The sequence below is a fragment of the Synchiropus splendidus genome, chromosome 1 (assembly GCF_027744825.2).
Source record: "Synchiropus splendidus isolate RoL2022-P1 chromosome 1, RoL_Sspl_1.0, whole genome shotgun sequence".
NCBI lineage: Eukaryota > Metazoa > Chordata > Actinopteri > Syngnathiformes > Callionymidae > Synchiropus > Synchiropus splendidus.
The window spans coordinates 58505824-58522016 of NC_071334.1; the positions used below are offsets into that span (position 1 = coordinate 58505824).

At 43.0% G+C, this 16193-nt stretch overlaps 2 protein-coding genes across 4 annotated transcripts; both read left to right on the forward strand.

Annotated features, from left to right (window-relative positions):
• Positions 1-765: 765 nt before the first annotated feature.
• Positions 766-11158, forward strand: fpgs (folylpolyglutamate synthase). Of its 2 annotated transcripts, none has more exons than XM_053875146.1 (15): positions 766-906; positions 2399-2527; positions 2655-2708; positions 2883-2947; positions 4770-4884; positions 5219-5296; positions 5476-5537; positions 5815-5917; positions 6000-6077; positions 6176-6323; positions 7034-7117; positions 7211-7361; positions 8228-8303; positions 8510-8576; positions 9817-11158. In XM_053875146.1, exons 1-15 carry the CDS (start codon positions 766-768, stop codon positions 10188-10190), a joined length of 1725 nt encoding a protein of 574 aa, XP_053731121.1. In that variant the 3' UTR covers positions 10191-11158. The 2 variants fall into 2 exon arrangements, with proteins under 2 accessions (XP_053731121.1, XP_053731130.1); XM_053875155.1 differs by lacking the exon at positions 766-906 and adding an exon at positions 1388-2303.
• A 539-nt stretch (positions 11159-11697) lies between these two features.
• On the forward strand, positions 11698-15798 carry skp2 (S-phase kinase-associated protein 2, E3 ubiquitin protein ligase). Of its 2 annotated transcripts, none has more exons than XM_053865080.1 (10): positions 11698-11831; positions 12383-12627; positions 12828-12939; positions 13114-13257; positions 13437-13571; positions 13640-13738; positions 13812-13939; positions 14163-14214; positions 14740-14847; positions 14944-15796. In XM_053865080.1, the coding sequence occupies exons 1-10, from the start codon at positions 11809-11811 to the stop codon at positions 15164-15166; spliced, it is 1269 nt and encodes a 422-aa protein (XP_053721055.1). In that variant the 5' UTR covers positions 11698-11808; the 3' UTR covers positions 15167-15796. The 2 variants fall into 2 exon arrangements, with proteins under 2 accessions (XP_053721055.1, XP_053721066.1); XM_053865091.1 differs by having other exon boundaries at positions 11718-11831; positions 12434-12627; positions 14944-15798.
• Positions 15799-16193: the final 395 nt, after the last annotated feature.

Consider the following 16193-nt stretch of genomic DNA (forward strand, 5'->3'; position numbering starts at 1 on the left):
AACGCTCATTTAATTTATCTTCAGACGCCTTATTAGACTTGATGGCATCACTTAAGAAGCGTGTGCGTTTCTATGGCAAAAACAATTGTATTACAAATCAGGTAGACAGAGCTGTCAGTTCTCATTTATAGCACACACAATTATTATTATTATTATTATTATTATTGATAATAATAATAATGGACGGGTCGCCATCTTATCGCGGCAACTGCGCACAAAGTCGTCATCAAAATCACTCAGGTATTACGTCAAATCAGGAAACAGTTATTGAATGGTTCAGTGCTGGATAATGTCTGAGACAGAATATTGTGACGTTCTGGGTTTATGTTTATGCTGTTTCTTTAAGGGTTCAGTGGTGACGGGTGAGTGGGGGTGGAGCGAGGGGCTGCGCTGAAGGAGAGAGGGAGTTTTGTTTCGGGTGGTGAGAGAGAGCCACGAGCTGCTGTTGTTGAGGAGACCAATCCACGGAGTTTGACGGGATTAAAAGAAGACTGTCAAAACAGAACGGCTGTTTTTTTGTGACTCCCAGCAGACGCTACAATAATTATCAATTAAATGACAGTGTTACATTAATTTAGATATCTACATATAATAATGTTGACTTTTTAAATTTAATTAACCAATAGTTATTACCAGAGAATTTCCCGTTTCGACTCCTGCTTTTCAAAATATTGGCGTAGGGGCGCGCCCCTTTAAGAGAACATCGTCTGTGACGTAGCACAAGTCCATATTTGGGAAATGCTTCCTGCTGCGAGCCGACGGCCCATGATGGTGTGCATGTGGCGTGTGTGGCGGCGGGGCTCCGCGTTCTCTGCGCGGCTTCGCGGTGGCGGCTGGTCACAGTGCAGTTCCTTGTGTGTTTACAGCACCAAAGCGGTACCTTTTATGCCCGGAATGGAGTACCAGGTGAGCATCGCGTCTGTTATCTGCCGGCGCGCTGGGTATTAGCCAGCTAGCTCTCCAGCGGAATAGTTTTAACAAGTTTTCAGAGCAGTTTTAAGTTTTCCGCAGTTTCCCGCGAACATGGCTGACAGGACCATGTGAGCGGGAGGAAGCTTAGCTGGTGTCAGTGATGAGGGCCGCTCTCTAAGTGTAAGAGCAGCTGTCAGATCGTGGTGACAGCCGACGCTGTGCCACTTCACCACTAGACTTCTGCCACATGTACTTTTTCCCCCCTCAAGTTGTTATCGACCACGTGGTCTCGTCATTGACTGATCTATTTACCACGCTTGTTTGTGTTTCGTGGGTTTATTGTCTGCAGCACTTTTATGTTTATTATTTTTACCAACACAAGGAGAGAGGCGGTGTGCCGGTTAGACCCTTGTTTTATATGCAGCGAGCAAGGATCAGTATCATGATACATTTTGTTTCTTCAAACGCAACCACCAGACTCTAAAGTGTTTGAATGAAAAGTTCATCAATAGATAACGCAGTAACCCGCTGAGCAACACACTTGGCTTCGAGATACTGATCAGTCCAGAATAATTGTATTTCAGTGTCTTACTTAAGTAGATCAGCGTCCTCGTGCTTAACAGAAATGGTGTTGATGTTAGACAATATGTTCCATCCCTGAGACGCAACATTTCCACCCTTATCCAACTCCAGTTTTTCCTTTCATCTCAAATGCAGTGGCAGTGTTCCATCACCTGAGATCTGCTTGTGATACTTGGCTTCCGTTGAGCATTTCACATTCCTCGGTTATACTGCCGTTATGCCGTTTCATACAAAACACGCACTTGTTGGTTCGCCATTGGTGATGTCATTCTCTGATAGTTTTTCTCTGAATTGAAACAGAAAGTTCCACAAAAAATGCCTGCAATAAAGGTCAGCAATATTTAGTGTTCATTGTTTGTGCTGCGGCTTACTTCCATAAAGTCATAAGGATTGAAGTTAGCTTACTGTTGTTTCGTGTCCGCTACTATTGACTTGCCCTGAAAGGATAACTGCAAGCAGCTAAAGCCTGATTCTGCAGGAAGTGTAGCAATGAATATGGTTCTAAGTTCCAACTGTTCCCCGGGTCATGTTTTCCTTTCTGATTATGTGAATGAGTTGTTTATTTTCATTTTGGCAGACATACATGGAGGCTGACAAATCAATAAGCTAACTAACAGGCTCCGCCTCTTGCAAATAGTTTCTTGATGAGCTCCTTAGTGAGAGTGTAAAGGAAAGGTGCCTCTCACATGTCACACTGGACGGGACGCAGAGGTGCTTGGAGTCTGTAACTGGTACTGAGTGCAGCTGTTGCAACACTGTAAGGACCTTGTTTAAGGATGGACTCTGACTCTGATGTCCCTGGATACAGCGTATGTATTGAGGTTCCCAGTTTGTGGCTCTGTTTCAGGTACCTTGTTCTGTGGGAAGCCAATCTAATGGTTGGATATGACTCTTCTGTGTCTAGGATGCAGTATGTACCCTGAACACACTGCAGACAAACGCCAGCGCCCTGGAGCAGGTGCGACGAGAGCGCAGTCACCCGCAGCAGCAGCTCCAAGCTATGGAAGGCTTTTTGGAGCGAGCTGGTCTCACGGTGCGTGTCAAAGTCCAACTGTGACCTCTGTCCCTCGGTGATGACACCCAGGTTAAAAAGGGGCTCTGTTTGTGGTGATAGTGAGATTACGTATGACTGTTATCACGTTTGTTTGCATGTGTCTCAGGTGAAGGAACTGGACCATCTCAATATCATTCATGTGACCGGGACAAAGGGCAAGGTAAGCAGACGTGTCTCGCTGCTTTTGTTTGCTTGCCAAAGGAGCTGCAGCGCTCCCACTCAGATTCATGTAGGTGGAGAAAACTCAGCCTTACAACACAAGGGGCATTCCTGTGCTGACGGAAGCCGGCAGACTGTTGTGACAGCTTTACAGAGTCCTCTGTTCCTCTTTCAGGGGTCAACTTGTGCGTTCACTGAGCAAATTTTGAGAAGTTACGGCTTCAGAACCGGATTTTACAGGTACAGCTGCAAAACATTTTGGCACTTTTTCATGACTCATTTGATGTTTAGTGGCCTCTTGTGTTGACTTTCATTTGCTTTAAGCAGTGGAATTGTGAAGCGCCACACATTTTCCCACTAGCACCGCCCATTCTTGATTTCATCACTTCCTGCCATCCTATTTACTGATAATCCTGCTATACAAAAACACTTTTTAAACTAGTTTCCTTCTTAAATGTCAAACAATAGAGCCTTGGTATAGTAGTTCAGATGGTGGAGGTTACAAACGTGTACCTGCTCCCTCGCCAGCCCAGGAAAGACTTTAAGGGAAGACAGTTTGGGACGGACGTCGCACTCAGACGTTTGTGCCGTCAACTATTAACATGATCGAATGATGTTTTTGATCGGCACCTTGCTATGTGCCTTCCATATCTTTATAGTCATAATTTATAGTCACAGCCGACCATACTACTACAGTCGTGTTTTGTAACCAAGTTGGACTTTGCTGTTCACAGTCTATTGTTGGGCGATTATATAAATGGTTTTGGCAAACCGCTTCCAACACATGCCATTGGAAAACCTTTATTGTTCTTCATTCAATTGGCCCAGTATGTGTTTCCAACTCTTCTGACTCAAGTGTTTAGAAACTTCTCTTGCTTTAAATGAATGGAAGTGCTGCATCATGATGTTGATTTTTGGCCTTTCATTTTAATGTAGCCATGAAGTTCCAGGATGCAGAAATAAAGAAGGTGGAGGATATTAAGTACTTAGGCTCAACTGTCCATGGCAATGGAGAGTGTTAGAAAGAGGTGAAGAAGCGGGTGCAGGCAGGATGGAATCACTGGAGAAAAGAGTCATGTGTGATTTGTGAGAAAAGGGTGTCGGCAAGGATGAAAGGGAAAGTGTACAAAAGGGGGGTGAGACCAGCAATGTTGTGTGGTTTGGAAACAGTGGTACTTACGAAAAGACAAGAGGCAGAGCTGGAGGTAGCAGAGATGAAGATGCTGAGCTTCTCTCTGGGAGTGAGCAGGATGGATGGGATCAGGAAGCAGTAGATCAGAGGGACAGCACATCTCAGGTGTTTAGGAGACAAAGTCAGAGAGGCTACACTGAGATGGTTTGGACATGTACAGAGGAGAGAGAGCCACTACATTTGGAGGAAGATGTTGAGGTTGGAATTGCGAGAAAGATTAAATAAACAATGCTGTTGCTCAAATAAGTCACAGTCACAGTCACTGTGAGGTTGGATAATATGGTCACATTACTGATGAATACAGAATATTAGCGTAGAGTGTTTTTTGAATGAGCCACAAAAGCAAAGTCAGAGCTCAGAAATCGAACCTTGTACAGGGATTGTGAAATTCTTCCTCACTGGTTGAGACAGCTCCTCAGCACCTTGTAGTGTCACCTCAATGGCAAGATTAGCACGAAAGAACAGAACAACAGAACAGCAGAACAGAAAAGAACAGCCATGAAATAATTGCTGTCGGCTGTTACCATGTTAATAAGTCATCAGATACGATGTCATCAGATATATGTTATTTGCTGTTTTGGAAGAGTGGCGAGTGTTAAAGTGGGTGTTGGGTCTGGAAATAAAAGGCCCATACCTCTTATGTCGCTTTGAGACAAAGAGTTTATGGCTGTTTTCTGAGTTTTGTTAAGTGCAGTACTGCTACGCTGGTGTCCAGTATCCCTTAAAATGCTGACTGTGGTATTATTATTTCCATCTAAAGGTCGACCCCCTTTAAGCCGGAGCTTCAGATATTTATCAACCACATTAAATGGACCTTTTAATTGTTTCTAGTTCTATGTCAATGCTGAATTCCTGTTTGTTCTGTTTCAGCTCTCCACATTTGGTTCAAGTCAGGGAGAGGATTCGTATCAATGGGCAGCCAATCGGGAAAGAGCTTTTCACCAAATACTTCTGGCAGGTCTATGGGCGACTGGATGAAACCAAGGTGAGTCCTTTTGGGGCAAAATCATTCACTGGTCAAGTTTTTTTTAAAGAAAGCTGCTCTGACCAGTGGTGGCTAATTATCAGGAGTCATGAGGCTAATGAGGAACCATCAAGTCAACGATGCACAACCTCATGTGAAGCAGCATTCAGATCACATGAGCAGCACACAAGGCTGATTTAATGTGAGGAAACAGGCTGTGTTGAACAATACCCTGCTTTCTTTTCATTCCGAAAAAGTCACACTATAATGTATGGGAACTTGAGTACATTTATAGAGAGTGCTTATATGAGTTGGATTTTCCGAGACGTATTGACAAAATACATGGTTTTTTTAGGATGCGCACGAGGGGACGATGCCTGCATACTTTCGTTTCCTCACCATCTTGGCCTTCCATGTCTTCTTGCAAGAGAAGGTACTGAGCTGCATGTTGTTGTTTTGTCTTCTGTGTCACTAACAGTTCACTCTTATTTCCTTTGCTGTTTTTGTTTCAACTAAAACATATACTATCAGGAGTAGCATGACAGGAAAATTGCAAAAACAATTTCACCATCCTGCCTTGCTGGATGTCTGACTGTTTTGCTCCCTGAACAGGTGGATTTGGCTGTGATCGAAGTGGGGATTGGCGGAGCTTACGACTGTACTAACATCATCAGGTCTGTGTGTGTGCAGGAGTATGTTCATTCCAATACTAATGTTGTCAATTGTGCTAGTTATGCAAGAGTTTTTTTTGTCTTTTTTAAGTTGATCCAACTTGAACCAATATAAAGCCTTGTCATATTTAAACTTGCCAAATTGAATGTAGAATTGTCTTCTTAGCAGACTGGTATTGTGATATAATTACAACCTTTGTATTGTGACTTGTAGTCTTATTTTGAGCCAAATATAATGTCATTTATTGATTGTAGTTTTTGGTTGTGTTCGTGTCTTTAGGAGGCCGTGGGTCTGTGGCATCTCCTCCCTGGGAATAGACCACACTCAGATTCTTGGGGACACTATTGAAAAGATTGCCTGGCAGAAAGGAGGCATCTTCAAGGTATGTAGTCGAAGTTTGCATAGTGCAACTAACTGTACTGTGTGAACATGTCCTGGCTTCATCTTTTGCCTCATTTTGGCAGCCGGGAGTCCCAGCTTTTACTGTCAGACAGCCGGAAGAGGCAATGGCTGTGCTCAAGGACCGGGCTGTGGAAAGGAGGGTGAGCTACCACTCATTCGGCACGTCAGAGACCTTCTCCTCACATCTGGTTCTGCAGCTTTAATTGATGTAGAATTCTGGTGTATTGTGTCATTCCAGTGTTCGTTGTCATTGTGCCCGGATTTGGAGAACTACCCCTCAGACTGCGGGCCTTTGAGACTTGGACTTGCTGGACAGCATCAACGACCCAACGCCTCCCTGGCTCTGCAGCTGAGCCACACGTGGTTGCAGAGAAGATGTTTAGCAGGTCAGAGTTCTCTGTACTGCTTGTACTTTTTGCTTTAGTATTTGCTGCATTAGCCTTTTCTACACTTCCCTACACCTTTTCAGCAGTTATTTGTCTTTTGGGGTTTGGACTTGATAATGACTTTGGCGCTTCCCTTTCTCCCGTTCACCCCAGCTAGAATCATTCAGGTCTCACAGCAGTCTGGGGGATGTAACTCAGTTATCTGATAATCCCAGGCTCTGCTCTGTTCCCACAACCACAGACACACACACCATGCAGAGTGTTTGTCCTGGGTATCGCCAGTACTGAAAATAGGACTGACTTTAAGGCAGGAAGATGCCCTGTTTTCCTCCAGTTTTCTGCATTAATTGCTGAATGTGCTTAAAAAAAACGCTGACTCGAGTATTCCTAGTTGTTCCTTTATCGCTGCCATATCACATGACATCACATCTAACCAGAGTCATGCTTCACTGTTTAATCATTTTTATTACAAAATTTACATATTACTTTGCTGTTTATGACCAGATCTTGATTTATTAAAACAAGATCTGGTCCTAAGTCTTGAGGTTTTCTGCAATATTTGTTCTTCAGAATGCTGCAAATAGTGTATAAATAGGGTCTCTTTGTGTACCCTAATCGTTTCTTCACTTCACCCACTGTGTCTGTCTTTAAATACAGCAAATAAATTGCTTTGATAACAAAAGACCTCTGTTTTCGGGCTGTTGTTTTAGGTCAATTCATTCCTTCAGTCAATGTGGAGAACTCGGGAACACTGGAGGCAACAGCCTTCACACCCAGCCCCATCATGGTGAGAGGTGAGGCTGGCCTTCATGAATTGTTATCAGTGTGAGAATATCAAGGAGGGCAAACAGAAATCTAGAGCAAATACTTTTCCTTATGCGTTACAGGACTAGCAGATACGGAGTGGCCTGGAAGGAACCAGACTCTGAAACATGATTCCGTCACTTATTTCCTGGACGGTGCTCACACCAAGCGCAGCATGCTGGCCTGTGTCAACTGGTTTAAGGAGACGGCTGCTCAGCATGAGAGGAAGGCGAGGTAACTGATGGATCATTGCTCGCCATAACACTTAGTTTGCTTTTAGTTGGACTGGAAAAAGGCTGAGTCCCATTTCTCACCCTAACACTAGCACTTGGTTTTGAGTGCCCTCCGACGACGAAGTGAAGTGAAGTGAAGTGAATTGACTTCCCTAAGAATTGGGAACACTTCATGACTTAACACTTGCGTGACGTGTCATGTACATCATGCGTAAAGACAACGTGTCATTGGCTGCTGTGCTGGGTTAAATTTCCTGCACATCAAGTGTTGCAGACGTTTTGTAAATGCCAGCTCCAACGTTTTTGCAACCTCTTGCATCGGCGCTGATCATCTCACTTGGTTTGGTGAACCAGTGGAGAACAGATGGGGGGGCTTCGCCGCTGTGTTGCGGTGATAGATCTGTTGATGATGATGTTAACACCTGGATTCTAGCCGACTGTTGTTTAAGAATAAATAAAAACATACACTTGTACATACATGTTGTATTGTTCATGTTGTCGGACACGGTTAGACCATTTTGGTCGCTAACGTGTGATACGAAAGAAGGTAAACAAACGGAAGAGTAGTCCTTGTTACTAAAATGTCCCTTTTGTTCAATCCAACATTGTTTTTAAATAAAGTACTTTGGTATCCTGGAAATGGATCCACACTTCATATTCCCACTCCATTTCAAGTGGTGAACAGCAAGTGCATTCAATCTTAGGAGAATTGGGACACGCTACACTTACAGGTGAACGTGCAAACCCAATGCTAGGGTCAAAAACGAGTGTTAGGGTGAGAAATGGGACACAACCAAACTTTAACATAAAACGCTAGCTTCTATGGACACCGACGCATTGATGGAAGTCTTAATATTTCCATTGCAGTGGTTCAGTGGCTCGAGTGTTGCTGTTTAATGCTACTGGAGATCGAGACGCTGCTGCCATGTTGAAGCTTCTACAGGCAAGTTATGGAAACTAAGGCTTTACTTCTAAAATAAACAGCTACATGATTAGCGTGCCATGTTGTGTAACAGGTTTAGTGCCTGAGAGCAAGGAATTGACATTTTATTGTGGGTTTATTTAATGGTGGCTTGAAAACTTGGCACAGAATAAAGCAGTTGAATGTAACAGGTTTATCAACCATGATTCTGATTTTGTATTTTTCAGCCATGTCACTTTGACTTTGCCGTGTTCTGCCCAAACATTACCGAAGCGATCCCGTCTTGCAGCGCAGGTGAGAGGGCTGCGGTGCTTCATTGTACTGCGTGATTACTGTGCTGCAACTAATGCTGTGTGTTTTGTTCGACATTTGACTGAAATAATACTATTGTTTCTTGTTGCTTGAAATTCCTCTGACTGACCTGTAACAAAGGTTACTCACGAGGGGTGTCGCGGTAATGGCGATATCGCGGCATGTATCGCGTTGTCACGGTATCAAATAGTGCATCCTGAGGCAAAGACAATAGCTTTCAGTGCCCTCTAGCGGAGCATAACATACTAAACTACATAGACCAGTACGGAAAAACAAAGCATGGCGACAGAGGACAATGTAGAGCTTGTGAATGCCCCAGCCGCATTTATATCTGATGTGTGGCGTCATTTTAATTTCTTTGTGGCAAGAAATGAGAAAGGACAAAAGGTGACGGACAAACAGCAGACAATGTGCACAGCCAGAGCACAGCACAGTGCAGTAGACTTCAGGAAATACCAGCAACATGAGGAGTCGCTGGACAACCCATCGCCACAAGATGTTCCTAGACGGTGTGAAGGAAGTCCTGTCAGGTCAATAAAAACTCTACATAAAGAGTTTGCAACTCTGCTGCCTCACAACAGCCCAAAAGCTTAAGAAATAACAAGGCTTGCGTTGATATGTTTGCAACTGTAGAATGCATGGGGTTCTAACAGTTCAGTTTCTAAGTTGGAGCTTAAAAGTAAAATGCCATCTTGGCCACCTGCTCTCAATGACGAGTCCAGATCTGATGTAAAGCAGAGCCTTAAGCAGTTGGAGTGCATCACGCTCACCGCTGACTGGTGAACTTCTTGGGCGACTTCTTGGACATCACACTTTTTTGTGCCTCTGTATTTTTAGCCATTTAATTGGCTGTTTTAATACCTAGGTTGTTAATTTAATTTAGTTCCTAGGTTGTCTTTTCTCCAAAAAGATGTGTAGTTACTTTACTTTGCACTTGGATCACAACCTTGACAAGAAATGTTGTCAAAGCATTTTTTGTTGATATTGTGAAGTTCCCCACAATTTCACAATAGATATCATACCTCGAGGTATTATTATACTCACTATACTTTGCTGGAGACAAACAGATATGGTGTGGTGTCTATATATATATATATATATATATATATATATATATATATATATATACTGTTATTTATTATATATTTTTATTTATTTTTTACAACTGTTTAAAAACAATATCACTTCCCTTGCTGTGTGACTGATGTTTATTTCCCCACAGACCAGCAAAACTTCAACGTCTCTGTTGAAAACATGTTGACACGCTGCCTGGACAATGAGCGGAGCTGGCGTCTTCAGAACAAGTCTGAGGAGAACATTGGTGCATTGCTTATAAAGGACGGTTTGTCTCTGATCCCCGAAAAGAAAGCGGAGACCATGGTCTTTCCTTGCATCCTCAGCGCCCTCCAGTGGATTACACAGGGTCGAGATTCTGTGCTGGCAGGCCCTGCCAAGAAAGACCTGCTGGTGAAGCCTAGTATTGCAGCCAAAGCTGCTGCGCTTTGTGAAGCGACTGAAATCCACATCCTTGTCACTGGTAGCCTCCACTTAGTGGGAGGAGTACTGAAGCACCTTGATCCAACATCTTCCATGTAAAAAGATCTATTGTTTGAAACTGAAGTTGTCTTAAAGGTTAGTATCAGTCTTGGCTTTGTGTAATAGTCTACCATCATGAATTGTTTTTAAATGTTTCCGCACTTGAGAACTGTGCTAGTTTGGACCGAACCAGCTCCTCACCGGACTCTGCTTTGTCACCTTCAGCCTTATACAAAGTCATGTATTCTGTCTACTTGAAGCCGAATATGTTTACATGGACTTGGCAATGGTGCAGTTGTGCACCATGATGTGGGTCAGTGATCCGATTCGTGCATTCGTATATAGATTTATAAAGGGCTCAACTCAGTTTGAAGCTTTCTACTCTGTAATCTGATGATGGTTAATGTTGTACATAAGTGGTTTTCACTGGGTGTATAATTTTGTATTAATCTGACAACAATCGCTGCTTGATGAAAACCTTTCAGTGCAGTTTTTAATCCCAACCTTTTGTTTAGTGTAAAATACTACGTTGTTCTTTGGTCTTTTTCTTCTGTCTTGTTTGAGCCTCACTGGGATACTTTTCTTGGTATCCTTGCGTAAATACACTACTACTGACTAGAGTAAATTATTAATTTAAAACGATTACCATATTTATAGACAGCCTTTGGCTGTACTAGATTGTCAGAAAGTAATTGGTTTCTGTTGACTTTTGAGCATGTCATAGTCTATGTGAACCCAAATGCACTTAAATCCACCTTCTCACATGTGGTAAAGCTTGTGAGATTTCATCGGAATCTTACATTTAAGATTCCGATGAAATCTTAAATGTAAATTTGATAAATATGTTGAATACTGATAGTGTGTCTCACTTTAAATCTCCACCCTGTTTGTCATCACCTTGAGGACTAAACCACACCCACCATAACTGCCCTGGAGAATGACCAGCATGTGCTGCACCCACAAGGCCCTGTTTCACCTGCACTATTGATCAAGTTTATATTTGAATTAAAAAATCTGCTCTACTCTGACTAGTCTGGGATGCCATGGTTTGATGTCTTTTTTTTCGGTGATCTCAATTCTGAAGAGAGGGTTGTGTGATTTTGGTAAAGAACCTAGAAAATGAAACTTGCAGTCCTTAATCATCCAGAGCCTAAATGGCTGCTGCAGGTGGGAAAACATGAAAGGTGACCACCTTTCAGGCAGCATGCGCTGACAAAGTTAACTAAGTAACAACTATTTCCTTGGCACTTAGTTGCTGGTTCCACCACAGACGATGTAACCAGCGCGCAGCTCGGGACTCCAGTGATGAATAGTATCCTAAATATATCGTGGCGCTGAAGACACAAGCACAACCTGTCTCCACTTGCCTGTTGCTGTGTAGGTTGTATTTATAGTATTATTCATGTTTAGCTCATAAACTGATGAAGTTGAATTCATTTGCAAGACAAGCTGTTGTATGCTAAGACGCTCTCTTTAAAACTCGGTGTTTGAACACGCTTTACTTCCTCCGATGCTCTAGGGGGCGTCGGTTGCCTGGTATTGGAATTGCAGACCGCCAAATTGACGAGGAATGATGACGCCAGAGCGCTCCTCCGCGCACAGAGCGCTTTGCGGCTGGCGGCCAATTTAAAGAGTCGTGTTTAGAGGGATTTGCACATTTTTTCCCTTCTTCGTTAAAATGGAACAGATGCCACAAAACAGGTATGTTTAATGAATGACATTAGGTACATTGATTTATGCTTTTTAAAGCCATCGGATCTGTATTAAGGTAGTCTTGTCGGTCGTGCGTATCAGCCCAATCGCCTTTACTATGTATCAATATCACTGTTGAAATGATAAATACACACTCAGGGCTGGTGTGTGAGTGTGTTTTAAACAAGTTTTTATTTAAAGTCATTGCTGCAAATCGATCTTACGATCGATGCCGCGCTTTCATTTGGTGCCAGGCCGCCAGTATCGCTTGAACTCTTGCAAATCCGGCTTTTCGAATTGTGCACCAGCAAAATGTTCAACTCGTAAACATCCATCGTGTGTTTGGGAAAAGGATAGATTCACGTTAAGTCTCTTAAAGATGCATTGCATTAAAATTTGCGCGGTCGACTCCATCGATATGGCGGGCAGATTGATGAGCTCTCTGATCAATACATGAAGTCTGTTTTGAATAAATACGCATGAAAACAAGCCACTTCTGTATGTATGCTGAAGTTGTTTTTCGTGAATCACACGTTTAATGGTTTTATTTTTACTTTCAGCGTGTCCCTGTACGACTTGCTACGTGTTCAAGGCTCCATGTTTTTCAACAGAAGTAACTCCAGCAAGCGAAAACCCACAGCTGCTCAGAATGAGGATCTGGAGGATGAGTTCATCCCCACTGAGATGAGCCAATGTTTTGCCAAGGAACGCAAGCGGCCACATATCATGGAAAACGATAAAGAGAATGACTGTGGCCAGTTTGTGCTGTCCAAAAGATCCAGGAGAAAAAAGGACTGTGCGCAGAGTGAGTATCTCAACTGTTGTGATCTAGGATTCTCCAGTACATTTTCATAAGTGATGCCTTTCTTACAGATATTTCTTAATATACTTGTCAATGACGTGTGTGTGTGTGTGTCAGAGGGCGCTATTATACTTATTTATCTTAAAAACAACAGTAAAGTTGTTCCTTCACTTGTCCATTTATGAATCGTAATGTTTGTGCAGAAATTTCTTGGGACCAGCTTCCAGATGAACTGCTGCTCAGGATCCTGTGGTGCCTTCCTTTACAAGACCTCCTCAGGACAGCGCGGGTCTGTCAGCGCTGGAATCGTTTAGTGTGAGTCTCTGCACTCACGACTAAATATCGCTTTACCATTTTTGTGTGTTTCCTTTGATTCCAGTTTGGTTTTCATGATGGTTGTATTGTTCTCAGGCGTCACAGCACGAAAGTGTAGTCATGGAAGTCGTTGGGTTTTAGTGAACGCGATGTGACTGTGTTGTGTGTATGCAGGTTCGATGAGTCTCTGTGGAATAGCGTGGACCTGGTGGGCATGAGCAGTGCGGGTCCAGCCCTGCAGCAGCTGCTGAAGAACAAAGTAAGACGGTTGCGATGTCCAAGAACCTTCGTCGGTGATCTACAATTATCAGAACACGGGTGAGTTCAAACATCGGTTGTATTTCATTCTGGAATTATTAGTCTCATGTCACTTGACACCAAGTTCGTGTTGTCACAAAAAATGTTATTCCAAGTGACTAACTGAGTCAGAACTTTGATCCACTAGCAACAGAGGCCTGGTGTCACCCGTAGTTGTAACCACTGTTGTGTTCATCTAGGACCCTGCAACTTGTCCAGCTGGATCTATCCAGCTCCACCATCAGTACAGTCACTCTGGAGAGCATCCTCTCTCGCTGCAGGCAGCTGGAGTGCCTCAGTCTGGAGGGGCTCAAACTCTCTGACCCCATCATCAGGTCAGTTCTTGGATGACATTTCCGCTTGTTCATCAATTCTCATTGAATGGGTTGGTTTCCTCCTCCAGCTCACTGGCAGATAACACGTCGCTGGTCCAGCTCAACCTCTGCGGCTGCTCAGGCTTCAACGCCCCGGTGCTGGGTGACCTACTCAAGTCCTGCACCAGGTTCACTCCCACCCTTCTTAGACGCGGCACGACTTCATAGCCTTCTTGACTGAAACATTTGCTCTGTGCACAGGTTGGAGCAGTTGAATATTTCATGGTGCATCTTTGACAGCGATCATGTGAAGAGTATTGTCAATCACGTGAGCCCAAGTGTGACGCACCTGAACCTCAGTGGCTACAGAGAAACTCTCAATCTAGACGGTAGGTTGTGGAAGGCATTAGTACTTGGAGTTCAGACACAGAGTTATAGAAACGATAAACGCTGAGGCAAAATATTAGTGTGTATTTCTGCTTGAGTTGATTCTAATAATGTGCTAGGAAGCCATTTGATTTATTGAGGTGGCTGATAAAAGTGGCACAACATTTACATGCAGGAACTTTGAAAAGTCATTGGGACTGTGAATATGTGATGTTCTGTTTTCAGATGTCAAAGTTCTTGTGAAGAGGTGTCCAAATCTTCTTACACTAGATTTAAAGTAAGTATCTTTCCAGGAGTTGTTTGTGTTTTTCCATGTATTCATTTTTGTGATGGACTCAGTTGTGACTAATTGTGTTGTGCTCAGGGAATCTTTCGTTTTGGTTTAGTCTGTGATCTCATAAGGTCTTTACTCTCCTGTCAGTCAAATTGACGCTTTGGTGGATTGTGAATCGATACGTCAGATGTGAGCAAAGAAGCTCAACAGCTCAACTCAGTGACTGGAGTCTCTTCGCATATATTGAATTTTTATTTTTTTTCATAGCCAATTTGTCAAGATAAATTCATGTTTTGACAGCACCTCTCCTGGAAGAAACTAGTCTATGTATGTATATTTAAGTGTCTAATTTCATCAGGCCTCTTTGTAAGTAACAGTATAGATTACACTAGATTTTATTCCTAAGATCAAGGTGATGAACGAATTGTGGACTTGAAATAAAAATATCCAATCATTCAATAGACTTGACATGAATTTGAACACTGTAGGAAAATGAAGTTGTTATACTTGAGCCACTGTCTGTTGCAGTGACAGCAGCCTGCTGATGGCCGACTGCCTGCAGGTCCTCGCGCAGCTCCCTCGGCTGCAGCATCTTTGTCTGAGTCGCTGCTATCACATCCACCTGGCTGCCCTTACGTAAGTTATCCGCTGTGCGTCCGTCGCATCACAATCTCAGGAACGAACCCAAGTACTGATCCACCTTGATACATCTTTACATTTGTTGCCCCACAGCGACGTGGGAACACTGTTTCCCTCACTTTGCCAGCTGGACATCTTCGGCCTGGTCACAGAGTCGCACCAGCCTTTGCTCAAGAATGAGATGCCTCACATCAACATCAATTCGCAACCTTTCTCCAATGTTGGCCGGCCTACGCCCGCATGTCCAGTAGGGGGCGGTATGGAGCGCCTGATGTGGGACAAGGCATGTCGACTCAGCTTCAAAACGTGGCATTGAATGTCTGCTTCGGTGTTTGAACTGGAGCGTATCAACAGTATTTATGGCTGCTGCAGTTGTTTTTCAAAATTCAATCAATTTTAGACCAACAAGTGTGTTGTTGCAAGGATGTTTGAAAAAGCTTAAAAAAAATCTTGTTTTAGGTTCTGATAATGTTGAGCAGGAATGTGAAACCAAGTGTTTCTAATCACTGATGAAAGTTTGTTTGAATCACCACAGAAATTAAGTTCTTGTCACTGTGCCACTTTGAGTCATCACATGTCTGTTACTGGAACATATTTGCCCTCACATTGTGAGCAGGCCTGCAGTTGAAACCTGAACTCATCAACCATGCTGAAGGTTATCCTTTACATCCTGACTGATAATAAAATCAGACGGTATATCTTCAGGTTCAGCTGTCGCACTGCTACATGCTGCCCTGCCCATGGAATTTGTTCAAGAAGTCACTTTCAGTTGCTGTGGAAAATTGGATTTTGAAAAAACAGTTAAACATTTGTGCTGTATGTTTCCTCCCCCTCATGGTTGTGACATGTTTTTTTTTTTTTTTTTTGATACTCAAAACATTCCAATAAACATCTTATGGTCAGTCATTCCCTGGTGTTCCTTCTTTTGGTGCTGTTAATTATGTTAGTAAAATTTCTGAAAGGCTTACAAAATAAAACACAAGAGATTCTTTGTTTAACCCCAGCATCACCAGTGAATGACTGTATTAAAAAAGCTGTCTGGTCTTCCACATGATCGTTCTTATCTAGGCCCCAATCCTGTTGTTGAATTAGAAAGGCACTTTCATTTCCAGTAGTTTTCCCGTAGCAGAAAATAGTTCCTTAAATTGCGACTGCCATAGAAGCATTTCTGAAATACTAGAAATTGTACCTACTCGTGTAGCCTACAGTGGCTTGGCAAAAACAAATACCATAAAACCCTGAAATAGACAGTTTTTCCTCCATCTGCATTTTATTTTAAAATAGCAGCCGATCAACATGTGCCATCATTTCCATATAATACTCCATCTTTGGCACCTTCAGGT

Coding starts and splice junctions, on each gene's coding strand:
- fpgs (XM_053875146.1), top strand. CDS start 766: ATGATGGTGTGCATGTGGCGTGTGTGGCGGCGGGGCTCCGCGTTCTCT. Junction 2,528..2,654: donor TGGAGCGAGCTGGTCTCACG/GTGCGTGTCAAA, acceptor CATGTGTCTCAG/GTGAAGGAACTGGACCATCT. Junction 7,118..7,210: donor CAGCCCCATCATGGTGAGAG/GTGAGGCTGGCC, acceptor TATGCGTTACAG/GACTAGCAGATACGGAGTGG.
- skp2 (XM_053865080.1), top strand. CDS start 11,809: ATGGAACAGATGCCACAAAACAG. Junction 12,628..12,827: donor AAAAAAGGACTGTGCGCAGA/GTGAGTATCTCA, acceptor ATGTTTGTGCAG/AAATTTCTTGGGACCAGCTT. Junction 12,940..13,113: donor CAGCGCTGGAATCGTTTAGT/GTGAGTCTCTGC, acceptor GTGTGTATGCAG/GTTCGATGAGTCTCTGTGGA.